Below are 13,337 nucleotides of genomic sequence, written 5' to 3'. Positions count from 1 at the left end.
GGGCTAGATTTGGCTTATCTCTGTCAAGCTCATCTTCTTTATCACCAAAGCACAGTTTCTCTACCTTAGGAACTTTAAGATATGTGGACTTCAATTCAACATGCTCGCTGGGGAATTCTGGGAATTGAAGTCCACATATCTTACAGTTGCTAAGATTAAGAAACACTGTTTTACAATGAGGAAGACGTTGGATCACTGTCCAGCTTTAGGAATGATTACTCCTCATCTTATATATAAATAATGCCACACTTATTACATTTTTCAGTGACTGTTTTACATCAAATGCAACTTTATTTAAACTGAAATTCTTACTTCTCTTTCTCATATATCTGCAAAGTAGCAGTCTAGAAGCTATTCTCTTTTGGATAGAGGGATAATTTCCACCTATCTCTTATTTTGGTAACAGACCGATCTGTTTGAGCTCAAGTCTCGAAGTAGTTTTTGTAACAACTATACAACTTGTGCCCTATTGGATCATCATTACAGAGACATTTCCTTACCTATACAGAGAAACAGAATGACAATTGGTGGACAAAAAAGGAAGGAGCGACTTCCAACTTCCTGCCAGCTTTCCCATTAAGTTTCCTTGTGGGAAACTGGCAGGGCATACCAGAAATCTCCTTCCTTCCTTCCTTCCTTCCTTCCTTCCTTCCTTCCTTCCTTCCTTCCTTCCTTCCTTCCTTCCCTCCCTCCCTCCCTTTCCAGCAAGCAGGTAAGTGGCTGCTGCTGGGTGTGGGAACTGGAGCAAGGGATTGTGAAACTGGCTGGGAAACTGTAATGGAATGTTGAAAATGAAGATCATGTGACTGCAGCAGCAGCCCAGCAGCAGCCAGTAGCACTAAAGCAGCCACAGTGTCTCTAATTTCACTCTTTCAGGACACAGATTTAGGACATTTGTGGTACAATGACTCAAAAACTGTTACCATATGATGTACCATTAGGTAAAGGTCATGACAAGAGTTTTAGTAGTATATAGATAAGAAAGCAATCTCCAATTCAAATGCAAACCTATCTACTTTGCATATTTTTGCTTTTAAGTCATCCAATGTCACCTGGGTGCTGTCTTCTACTATGATATAAACAGATATTATTTGTTATTAATAATAGAACTCAGGTATTTTTCCATGCCTACGATCATCCCAAACATAAAGACTTAGGTCATCTTATTTTGCAATGTGGATGTAAAAAGAGCAGATCTATTTTGTATAATGAATAAGGCAAATCCTTATGGGAAATAGCACTCAACCAGCAAAGGACAATCAGTGTTGATATGTTTTTGTATTATTTTAGTATTGCTCTGACGTTGTTTTTTAACTGGGAAAGAAGGGAAGCTCTTCAATTAAATGTGAAAACATAAAACAAATTGGTAGGATTGGTTAGGCTGCAGAACTGGGATTCTGAATTTCACTGGTGGAGGAAAACTGATATCCTAAGTGCCTACTACAAGATTCAAAATCCCTATTTTCTGTCTCTGAGCTTTGCAAAGAACTAGCATCGTTTTTCTTCATGGCTCAGAAATGCAGAATGAATTCTGTGACCTTTTGTCACCTCTATTTACAGTGCATCAATGACAGAGATGCTGTAAAATGAACAAAGAGCTCTAGCAAAGCTCCCGTTATCCTACAATCCTAAACACAGTTCAAGCTAAGGAATAAACTCCAGTGAAACCACTATCGAAAAGACAGAGGTGATGCCAGTGTATCTAGCTGTATCTGCTCAATAAACAAGCAGCCTACCAGGAAAGGGTCCTGTGTGATGGGGAAAGGCTTTGGTCTAAAATGTTCCAGTAGAAATAAACTAATTAAAAGGCAGTCAAGCAGGTACCCTAGTTTTCACCGGTTTCTTGCTTGACCTACCTTCGCTGCGACAGGAGACACTGAGGGCCCCTAAACAAAACAACTAAGATTGGTTTTGGGGTAAGGCGGTGGTGAGTGCCGTTCAGACGTCAAACCCGAAAACGGTGCCGCAGAGGCGCCAGCCCTCTCACTCGTCGCCTGATCCTGCCAGGGCGGGCGGCTCTACAACTGGCGCTCCTGCCTCACGTAGTTTTCGAATCCAGCTCGCGTGGCAGGATCGACTGGCTTATCTTCCAACTCCGAGATCTTTTCATTGGCGGAGCTGGCGGTCCCATTTCTTCCTACCTTCTTCGCCCCTTGAACGACGCGGCCAAGAGGGAAAGCGGCGAGGAGGCGCAGGACGCACACACCCGGCGCGACCTTCCGGCGCTAGGGCGGCCGCGAGCAGGCCGGAGGGTGGCCGGAGCGCCGACCGCCAATGGAGGCGCGCTATTAGCATTCCGTTCCACGTGTTGCTTGTTGTGGGCGCCACAGGTTTCCCACCTGTGAGTCGCGCCGATGCTCTCCGCTGGGCGGAGCTGAGCTTCCCTCCCGGCCGCTGAGGGAAGTAGCGACGGGCCGGGCCGGCCGCTGATAGGACCCGATCAGAGCTGTCCCCAAGCTCGACCCCTTTCGCAAACTCCGCCCTTCCCTTTCGGCGGCACTGCTGCCTGGCTGGCTCGTAGGAAAGAGTCGGGCGTGGAAGCTCGACGTGTCCGGAAAGGTGTCCGCTTGTTTGGCTCCAGGCGCGTCAGCTTCGCGGCGGTGCTCTTCTGTTCCGTCCTGCGAACGGTGCGCTCCGCCCGGGCACCATGCTCGACCCGTCCTCCAGCGAGGAAGAGTCCGACGAGGTGCTCGAGGAAGAGAGGCGGGACCTGTTGGGGGTGTCCGGCGGGAGCGGCCCCTCGAACAGCTCCCCGCGAGCCCTCCCGGCTGCTAGCCGGGACTCCGGGCGCCAGGGCAGCGGTGGCGGCGGCGGCGCGGCGACCCGGCCCGTGAGCCCCAGCCCTTCGCTGCGGAGCGAAGGCAAAGAAGAGCAAGAGCGGCTGCAGAAAGAGGAGAGGGAGAAGCGGCTCCGGCTGCAGCTTTACGTCTTCATCGTGAGGTGCATCGCCTATCCGTTTAACGCCAAGCAGCCAACCGACATGGCCCGGCGGCAGCAGAAGGTGAGTCTCGTAGTCTCGCTTCGCTCTCTTCTCCGCGGCTTGTTTTGCAGAAGGGATACGCGTCCGGTTGGCTTTTCCCTGCAAGATCACTCACAATCGTTTTCATCCGGGTGTGTGTGTGTGTGTCTGGAAAAGGAAACGCAGCGGTAGCTGACCGGAGAGGGCTGGTTTGTGTCCATTGTTGCGTCGGATTTTCGTTGAAGCGCGGGGGGCAGAGGAGGGCATGTCCCTTTTGTGCGCCGAGTCCGGAAGAATTTTATTTTCAGGAACTTCTACGGTGGCTGGATCCGGTGGTTGTAGCCCGGCGCAGGATCTCTTCCACTCGTCCTGTCGCCAAATCCGTTTCCGTGGTCCAACAATGGGCGTTTTGTGCGGGGTTCACTGGCTCCTGAGGGAGCGGAGGAAAGTAAATTCCCCGGTGAGAAAAAAGCAGGCTCTCTCAGCTGGCGGATGGCACTGTTTCTTTTGCTTCTTCCCGCAACAGGTTGAGTTGCTCTTGATTAGTTAACTAAGCCAGATGTCGCCGCGTTTGCAAGAACCCGGGCTAGTCCTCTCACGGCAGTTCCTGTCACTCGGTTGTTTCGGGGATAAACGGGCTCTTTTCAGAATAATCTTACATATTTGTCAGTAAGTCCCATGAGCTCGGTTGACAGGACCGGTATGGAGTGCAGAGGCTTGTTGAGAAAAAAATAACACAAGATTCCTGTTTGGTATGAAATGGGTAAGCTCCGGTTTCTGCACGCATCTGCTCAAAAGTACAATATGCTGGCTGAATGCAATTGTGGAGAAGACTACAGAAACTATATTGTGGGTAACAATCGGGATTGAGGGGCAGTTGGTTCAATCTTCTTGGAATAGAGTTTTCCGTAAAGTAAGTTGTGCCAAAAACCATAACCTAAGAGTATTAGCTTACATTTGAAATAGCCACATCTCGAAGTGGCATCGACTGGAATAACTCACCCTTTTTTTTTTGCATGGAATTCCTAATTCCTCGAAATTCCTTTCTCCTCCCTGCTTTCCCCTTTGTCCCACTTTTCTTGAAATAATTCCTTGTTGTGAACTCAGTATTTGTCTTTTTAAAAAAGGCAGCAGATCTGTTGGGCCAAAGCAATGGAACAGTAATGTTTAGAGCAATAGTCATTTGTTTAGTTTGGGTCCCCTGTAAAACATTTGATCAGTGAAACAAGCTCTTAACTTTCTAATGTAAGGGAACAAAATTCATATTTGGAGAAGAATTTAGAAAAAAAATTCTTAAAGATTTCTTAATAGCCACAAGTTAAAGGCTCCTCTCTCTCTCTCTCTCTCTCTCTGTGTGTGTGTGTGTGTGTCTGTGTGTGTGTGTGTCTGTGTGTGTGTGTGTGTGTCTGTATCTGTCTGTCTGTCTGTCTGTCTGTCTGTGTGTAAACTTTTATTTTTATTATTCCCTGAACAACAACTAGTGTATTCTTCAAAACTTTGGAACAGCAACATGATTTTGAAACCTTAATTTAAATTCTATTGCCTTTTTCTTACCTTCAATTTCATTTCTTCAAACTAAATTGAATGTTATTTGCTTTTTAGAGGCTAGACCCAATGTAGCAGATGAGGTTGTGCAGGGCAGGGGCAGGACATGAAGAAACGCACTTAAAAATATTATGTTTAGATTGATTGTTCACTCTGAATATTTTACACACAAATGCCACTCATTCTCTGGTATCTCGAAGAGAAGGTATAAACAAGTTTGGACAGATGCCACCAGACAAGCTAGACAATATGAAAGGGACTTACTTCATGTAAGAGAAGGTGCTGTACTAGACGATTGAAAAAAATCTACCAATTGTAGTCCCAGCATTGGAAGGTTTTTTAAAGTTCATAAAAGTAACCTTTCTCTAGCCTTTTGACTATGTTATTAACATATCAAAATTATCCCATAGGTTCCAAACAAGGTCTTCCCAAGAGTCTAATTCGGCCCAGGTATCATTTTTTATGATAGCCCAATATTTGATTCTGAACCAATCTCATATTCTTTATTTCATGTCCAAGAAAGCAGGGAAGATAACTCTAAAAGTGCTGTATGTATTAATAATCTCCCGGCTTGATTATTGAAGTGTGCTCTGTTGAAGGCTGCTTTGTCTCCAGTCTGGAAATTTAAGTTGGTACAAAACTTGACAACAAGAATGGTCTCAGGAAGAACCCAGAGAGGCCAATATGGTTAGTGCTTAAAGTATTGCACTGGCTATCAATTTCTTTCTTGGTAAAATAAAAAGTGCTGATCATTACTTGTAGAGGGAAACCTGGCTTAAGCTCAGGCTATTTGAGAATGCTTCCTTCTCTCTGAATCTGGACATTGACAGTGATCATCTCAAGAGGTTGGTGTATGTGCTGGATCATATCTGATGGTGGCTCTGACTGAGTTTTCTGTGTGGCTGCTCTAGCTCTTTGCAGTACACTCCCTGCAGAGATGAATGATGTGACATCTCAATTAGATTTTGTTTAAAGCCCTTCAATCCTGTAGGACTTTTTAACTGCTGATTTTAAGTTCTAATTTTAAGAATAAATTCAACTTGGTTTTTCCATTTGCGTTCAATTTTTATTCAACTGTTTTAAGAATTTCATTTTTTTACTTTAAAAAGAGACTTCGTTAGTGGTGTAATAAATCAAATAATGCAATTTCATTGTCAGAGTAATTAAAACTCTTTGTTGGGTGGAAAAAGTTTCACACTTTAGCTCAGAATAAATAATACCTGTAATTTGGGAACAAAGACTTTTATATTTCCTAATTAATGAACTCAAATCTAATTAGCCTTGGGCACTTATATTTCTCCTGGCTATATTGATATTTGTCTTGCAATAAAATTGTATCTATTGCAGAAACTTGTCTTTTGCTAAAATCTTGTTTAAATGCTAGTATGGGGATGCATATTTTTATATTCTTCAAATTCTATTTTCTCAGAACAATTGAAATTATTTTTTCTTACTCCAGATGCAGGTTCATTTAAAGGGCTTTATCATACTGGAATCCAGCAGTTTTGCAAGGATAAATAGCCACATTATTTATTCATCAAATGTATTTAGATGTCCAGCTCTCAAAAGAATGACTCTGGGTGGCATACAACAAGACTATAAAACAGTTAACATATAAAAACAGTTATTTAAAAAAATCACAAATGCTAAGAAAGGAAGCAAATGTTAACAACAATGGAACCTTGCTTGTCCTTAAAGGCAGTGGTGGGATTCAGCTGGTTTGCACCACTTCGGCAGAACCGGTAGCTAATTTTTTGTTGCCCAGGCCCAGAACGGACTTCGAGCAGCGGCATCCACACAGAGAACCGGTTGTTCACATATTTGTATCCCACCACTGCTTAAAGGTCTCCAAGCCTGATGGTATCATCAGGTTTTAATGGTCTTATGCAAAAACAATATATATATTCAGCTCTAATAGGAACATTTTGTTCCTGTACAACATGCTAATCACTTTAATATAAAAGGATCCAGTGCATAGCTACATTAGAAGAGATATATTACTTATCTATAATATGCAAAGAATCTTAGGAAAAAACTGAATATCTTTTTTTCTGAAATACATGCATTATTTGGACTTTAGCATTATAAAAGTGAAATTGTAAAGTTGGTGATAAATGATTTGAACCATTTCTAATCCTACAGTCTTTCCTCAATATTATAAATGTTCAGTTCTGCTTAAAATTGAAAGGTGATCCTTGGTCCATCTGTAATGTATGTCCACAGTGGCATGATATCAAAACTTGTTTTTTGATTTCACTTCTGATTAGGTGAGCAATTGGTCATGGTGTCCTTATTTTTTTTAAAAAAAAAACCCAACAACATCAGAATATAGCTGGCTTGATAATGACTTGACCTTTTGTTTGAGTATCAGCACTATATTTCAATTTCTAGTGCTAGAATTGAGGCCTGACCTAGACTCTGTGAATGATAAAAGAGGTGGCTGTGTCATAAGAGAAGCCATTTGTTTTTTTCTTGGCATAATAGCTCTCCAAGTAAAGGATCAAGAATAGAAGAGCCTATACACACATGCAGGTTGGAAATTTGCAGAAACAAGTTTGGAGTGTAGAATATTTAGACAAGTATTTTTCAACCTTGGGAATTTTAAGATGTGTGGACTTCAATTCCCAGAATTTTCCAGCCTGCGTAGTTGGTTGAAGATTTCTGGTACTTGAAGTCCACACATCTCAACATTTCCAAAGTTGAGAAACCCTGGTTTTGACTTTAGTACATGGGAACATTTTTTCTTGGATTACACATGACATTGCTGATGAGTATCTGATATGCTTGTCTATTTCCTTCTTCAATCCCAAATGCAGAGCAACTGCATAATTTGCACAAGATTGCAAGTGCAATGTGTATTCTATGGGAGATGCACATTTAAGCCATACAGTAATAACATCAAAGTGAACTTTTTCTCCAGAGTGTTCTGATCAGAGATAGCATCGACCATAATTGATTGGTGAAGCAGCTCCAAGATTGGATTTTAGTGCATACATTAACTGGGATCACAAAGGCCATCTTTGAACAGGACTCCGTGTCATTTATAGTCATATATACTAAAATATACTTTTTGCAGTAACTTATTGTTAAAGCAATGCTTTCATGATTGGTGTTAGGGTTAGGATTCCACTTCATAACAGACTAGCAACATGTTGACTTTCTTCGGAAGTTATATTCAGGGGGATACCCTGTAATAGTCCATTTGGGAGTTATTAGAATGGGAATAACTGAAGCTAGGGTATCACCATACTACAAAAATAGAAGCTAGCATTCTACATTTGGACATTGAAAAAGCATCTGCCTTTAGTTTACAGATTTGACTCCAGGAGGACAAGTTCTGAACTTGTTACTTTAACGGGATTGCAGTTTCATCCAGAACAAAGCATTTTCCGAATTCCTAACTAAAAATCACTAATTAATAGCTTAAATTTACTGACACTCAGCCCATCACAGTTTTATTCTATGCAGTATTAACCTTGTGAACTCTAAAGCTTCCTCCTTCCATTATGTATTCAAGATGGACAGTGATTATTATTTATATGTTACTTATATGTAAGGGTGTAGGTCTATACATATGTTGTATATAGTATGTTTAAATGTGTGTTGTATGTGTACACTTTGAGAGCAAGCAACTAAATTTCATTTTTAATGTGTGCCGTTGTGCCCACAGTAAAAAAAATGACAATAAAAGTTATCTAATCTAATCTAAATGTTCCAAAATAGCCTTCGGACACCTTCATAGACTGTCCTGATTCAGTAAAAATAGCTGAGTGTCATCAAGATCTTGATAAGCCTTAATGGGTTTATGTTAACATGAAACACTGGAATTGATAGAAGTATGGATTAGATTCTACATGTTGAACGTTGCTGATCTTGTGCTATGTTTCTTGCCAATATCACTTTTATTGTATTGAACTTTTTCTTTCCTAGTTAGCTAAAACTGGTTTTAATTTTTTGTAGGCAGAATTACCCCTTCTCNCCCCTTCTCTTCCTTCTAAGCCAGGGGGTCTAGAGGCTGGCTAAAGTCTTCTGTTTATATTTTCTACAGTTGTTCATTGCTTGGTAATATATTTACGAGAGCCAGTGTGGTGTGTAGCTAAGGATGTCGGGTTATAAATTGGAAGACCATGAGTTCTAGTCCCACTTTAGGCACAAAGTCAGTTGGGTGATCTTGGACTAATCACTTTCTCTCAGCCCTAGGAAAAAGAGGCAATGGCAAACCACTTCTGAAGAACCTTGTCAAGAAAACTGCAAGGGCTTGTCCAGGCAGTCTCTGAGAATCAGACTTGATTGAACAGAAGAAAAAATATTTACAACAATGTTCCCGTGGACTTTTAATTGAATCATATGCAGTCAAATGGAAAAACTGGAAAATAGGGTAAAATACTGAAAAAAATGCTGCTGTAAAATATTTGTCTTTTCAAATAAGATAAAGCTGAATTTAATACATGTAATATTCAAATTATTATCCAGTACAGAATGCAGCAATAGAAACTCAGGTAGGTGGTAGCTCTTATCTCTTTTTACTCAATAAAACTAAGAGTTGGATTAGAGTTTGATTAGTACTCGGAGTAGAGCCTAATGCTGGGAAAGATTGAGGGCAACAGAAGAAGGGGACGACAAAGGATGAGGTGGCTGGATGGAGTCACTGAAGTAGTAGGCGTGAGCTTAAATGGACTCCAGAAGATGGTAGAGGACAGGAAGGCCTGGAGGAACGTTATCCATGGGGTCGTGATGGGTCGGACACGACTTCGCAACTAACAACAACAACAGAGTACTCGGAGGAAAGGCCAACCTGGAAACCCAAGTTATATGCTAAGATTGAAAAACCACCTGAATAGATGAGAATAGCAGACCATTCCTATATTATTGCTGAGAAATTTATGTATAGATGTTCATGAAGCCATCAAGAGCTGAGCATAGCACAAGGAAGACATGACATAATTACAGACTAATTTCTCAGCTTTCTCTATAGTTCACTGTTTTAAGTGTTTCAAATTTTAATTTGTTGCTTCTTCTTACAACTTTTGAAAAGTGTTTCTATCTAAGACTCTTTTTGTTAATTGTCCAGAATTTGTTAATTCTGTTTTCTCGGGGTGATGATGGTGGTGAAGAAGGGTTGTGTTACTTTTCAGATGGCAATAAATAAAGCTTGTTTATGTTTTATCATAGGCATCAATTAGCAGATTTATTTCAAGTACATGGGGTATCATTCCAGCTACAAAACTAAGATATTTATATTTTGACAATGTCCTTGGGCACTTATATAAGAATAAATTATACTAAATAGTTTATGCAGCTGCTTAGAATTCTATTATGCATTCCTCTTGGGATATTTTTACCCTGAAAGATTATGTAAAATATTGAAGTAAATGAATAAATATTACAAAGAGTACACTTGTATATAATTAGCCACAAACCAACCAATTTGTTATGTTTGAATCCTCAATCATGTAGAGAGCTACCACGGATAGAAGACACTCTGCTCCAGAGAAGGTTGTCCTCAATACAGGAAAGACAAACTGAAAATAATGGAATTAGCATGCTAGTTCTTGTAGTCTATTGCTACTTGCCCAAAGAAATCCAAAATTACCACATTTTCTTCAGTTTATAAAGTTTCAGTTTCATTGGCTTGAACAGAGCTGGAATTCCTTCTGCAGATGGTCCCATAATGACTTCTACAGTAGGACTTGCATACAGATAATTGTACTAAATGAGTGACTGCCTTCCAGGAAGTAGTTGTCATTTGAGTATTTTAGCACTACCTGATTTTGAATGTGTGGTTGGAGTTTTCTATTGTGATGAATAGAAGACTTCTTCTTTAGGTAGAGGCCTTCTTTGAGTTAGAAAGCAAGCGAAATGTGCAAAGCTAGACTTATCCCTTTCATTATGTCCTATATTTTGCCAGCCTTCCTCACATTTATTATACATTTGTTCCTAATTGTGCTGCATTTAATATATCATTGACACATTCCCTCAAAAAGGAAGGAATATCGATTAGATGATATTCTGAGAATAAGCAAGTTTATCTCTTCTTCAAACAGACATCTTGCATCTCAGCCATTCTTTGCCCTCCAAATCCCATCCAACCCTTTTTTATTTAATAACATCTATAGATTGTACCTCACCAAGGGAAAATAATGTCAGCAAACACACCTGCTTCCTTGCACAATGGTTTTGTAAGCAATTCTTGCTGTCTGAATAGAAATATGATTTTTCTGAACAAGGAGTTTTTAACTCATCAAAGACTTTTTCTAACATTGAGACCATTTCTTGAAGGAAATGAACACCCCACTGAAGTAGGCATGGACTCACAGGAATCTGAAACTCCGATAAGAATCTGAAATGCCCTTTCACAGCACCAGAATACAACTTGATTCTTATTTCAACTTTCATATTCTTATTTTTATGAAAATAAGCAGGCTGATGTCTACCATATAAACCAAATTATTTTATATTCTGAGATCACTAACCCTCTGCTACCATCCTGCACCTGTTAAATTTTGTATTGCTGCCTGAAGCTCTGTACTCCATCCATCATCCATACTCAGCAAGAGTTGGACATGAGTGGGCTCAAATAATATTCTCAGGGGATCCCGGAGGAAATCTTACAGGTTTGCTACCACAGTCAGCCATTGGGAGTGTTTAAAACAATCTGTTTTCGAGTATTTAAAATGACCCACCTCAGTTCCATGAAATGTTGATGTTGGTGGCCTTGCAGTAAACACAGATCAAGATTATGCCAAATCTTTAGCCACCAAGCACATTGGACTGCTGCATCCCTTCTCTCTCCACAAGGACTCTCAACAGTTTCCTTAGATATTACATCATGTGTCAAGGCCCTAGTAGCATTTATCTTTTTAAAAAGAAAAGAAAAGGGTTTATTTTATTGCTGGTAGTGACTGTCCTCTGCATCTGAAACTATCTGCTTATTCAGCATGTTCTGATCCTATGATCTGCCTAATAATTTTTATTAAAAAGGCCACAATTCTTAGCTATGTTGGTGAAGTCTCGATACTGTTAGACGTGAAGTTCAATTTCTCCTTTGGCCATCAGTTTCAAACCGATGGTGAAATACAGAGGATAAATGCAATATCTTTTGGTGCTGTGTAAATTGCCAGTAAGACAAATAGCCTGACCTTCTCTCTATGGTTGAATTTGCTGATAATAATTGAATTCTTTCCTCAGTTCAGGTATCATTCTCTAGGCTATTTATGGCTACCAGATACTCTTTTTTCTAAATATGTCCCTACCCTTACCAGGGCTCCCTGTTTTTTTTCAGGAATCACAAATAATACATGCCACCTCAAGGAGCAACTTGATTGTTCCAAGGCTGCCTACAAGCTGTCTTGTATATTTGGGGTGCCTCTCACCTTCAGTTTTTGTTGTGTCTCCTCTCCATGCAACCAATTAAGAAGCTGGATGCTAAGTTTATTTTGTGTAGTTACATAGATGAAATCTGCATCTCACAAACTGTAATGGCATATAGGAATGACCTTGGGAGACAGGAGGAAGAGCCACAGAATGGACAACTAGCATGTAATATATGTCAAAGACCACAGAAGAAAGGAGGGTATGGGAAACATTTTGGAAGGGACCATCCCTAGCTTTCAAGAGAATAAAAGGAAAGGAGAGAGTAGTACTCTGAAACTTGCAAAATTGATGTTATCTCTTCAAGATAGTCCAGACAAGAAGTACAACAATGAATACTAGTTCTATTTTTATTGTAAGGTTACATTACCATAATCGTTCTAGCATATCTCAGAGTTTTACCCTTTTCCATTTACTCTCCAGAAAATGGAGTTCTTTCTGAAATACTTCTCATGCCCTCAGTTTCTGTAAGGTGAGATACCTTTTGCATTTCAGTTGTCTAGTCTACAGCTCTTCCTCTTATGTCTCAGAGTCCTTCCCACGTACAATTATAGAAGGTCACAAAGACACTCTAGTGCTTTGTGTTCATTTAATAGTCATCCAGACTAGTTATGGTAGCTTTAGGCAACAAGAAAGGTAGACAACAGCTCTTCACAGTTCAGGTGATACTTACCATCTTGCAATTTGTTGAATGCCTCTATGAACCTTTGGTTGGTTGATTCTTGCTAAAAGCTTATAATGTGATTACATGTTTTTTTTCTTTTGTGAATTGTTTGGTTGGTATTGAAGTGAAAGCCCTGCATCAGCCTAAAATAAAACATATCTTTGAAAGAATACTTTTTCTATTTGTATTGATAAAAGCTTGCCAAATGCCTTCTGTGGGACTACAACACTTTATTTTATGAGTTAGGTTTTGCTAATGAACTAATGCTAATTGTTTTGAAATGCAATGAGTGTTAATCCACTTTTCTTCCTTTGGATGCCAGATGAGGTCAGCTCTGCTCATAATTGGGAAGTAACAGATCTACCAAGAAAAATGGAGTTTTGAAATAGCAGTTGACACAGAGCATTGGGCTAGTGATTTGTTTTATTTAAATAGCTTACATTTCAACTGACTTAATTCCTGCACCTAATTATTTCTCATTTCATTTGGGAAGTAGTTTGCGAACAAAATATCTGGTTAATTTGAAAATTTATCTGTCATGACAAATAGTTATTTTTCCCTTCACTGGTCAATATTATATCATGCCTAACTTAAGGGGAAGCAGATTCCATGAATTAACAAATCTACAACAGAATATAAGATGGTTTATTTCTATTGATGTATACTGTGTTTAGCTTGTATTAGAGAATTAACAACTTGTGTGCTGTTATTTCTGAGACCTGATAGAATACAAAATGTTAATTTACTTAAAAAATTAAAAGGAACCCCTGACTATAACCAATTCTGGGAGCTTTACAT

General features: G+C 39.9%; 1 protein-coding gene across 4 annotated transcripts in view; it reads left to right on the top strand.

Annotated features, from left to right (window-relative positions):
* Positions 1 to 2,647: 2,647 nt before the first annotated feature.
* The window catches only part of CADPS2 (calcium dependent secretion activator 2), a 317,808-nt gene continuing 307,118 nt past the window's right edge, over positions 2,648 to 13,337 (top strand). For all 4 annotated transcript variants that reach the window (XM_029285368.1, XM_015822226.1, XM_015822219.1 and 1 more), the window contains exon 1: positions 2,648 to 3,001. In XM_029285368.1, the coding sequence (XP_029141201.1) occupies positions 2,648 to 3,001 (354 nt within the window). The remainder of the gene's footprint in view (positions 3,002 to 13,337) is intronic.

This window comes from Protobothrops mucrosquamatus, unplaced genomic scaffold, assembly GCF_001527695.2.
Source record: "Protobothrops mucrosquamatus isolate PMUCROS unplaced genomic scaffold, P.Mucros_1.0 scaffold_172, whole genome shotgun sequence".
In the NCBI taxonomy this organism is placed as follows: Eukaryota; Metazoa; Chordata; class Lepidosauria; order Squamata; family Viperidae; genus Protobothrops; species Protobothrops mucrosquamatus.
Note: the sequence above shows the minus strand (reverse complement) of the source record. Positions and strands in the feature narration are given on the sequence as shown.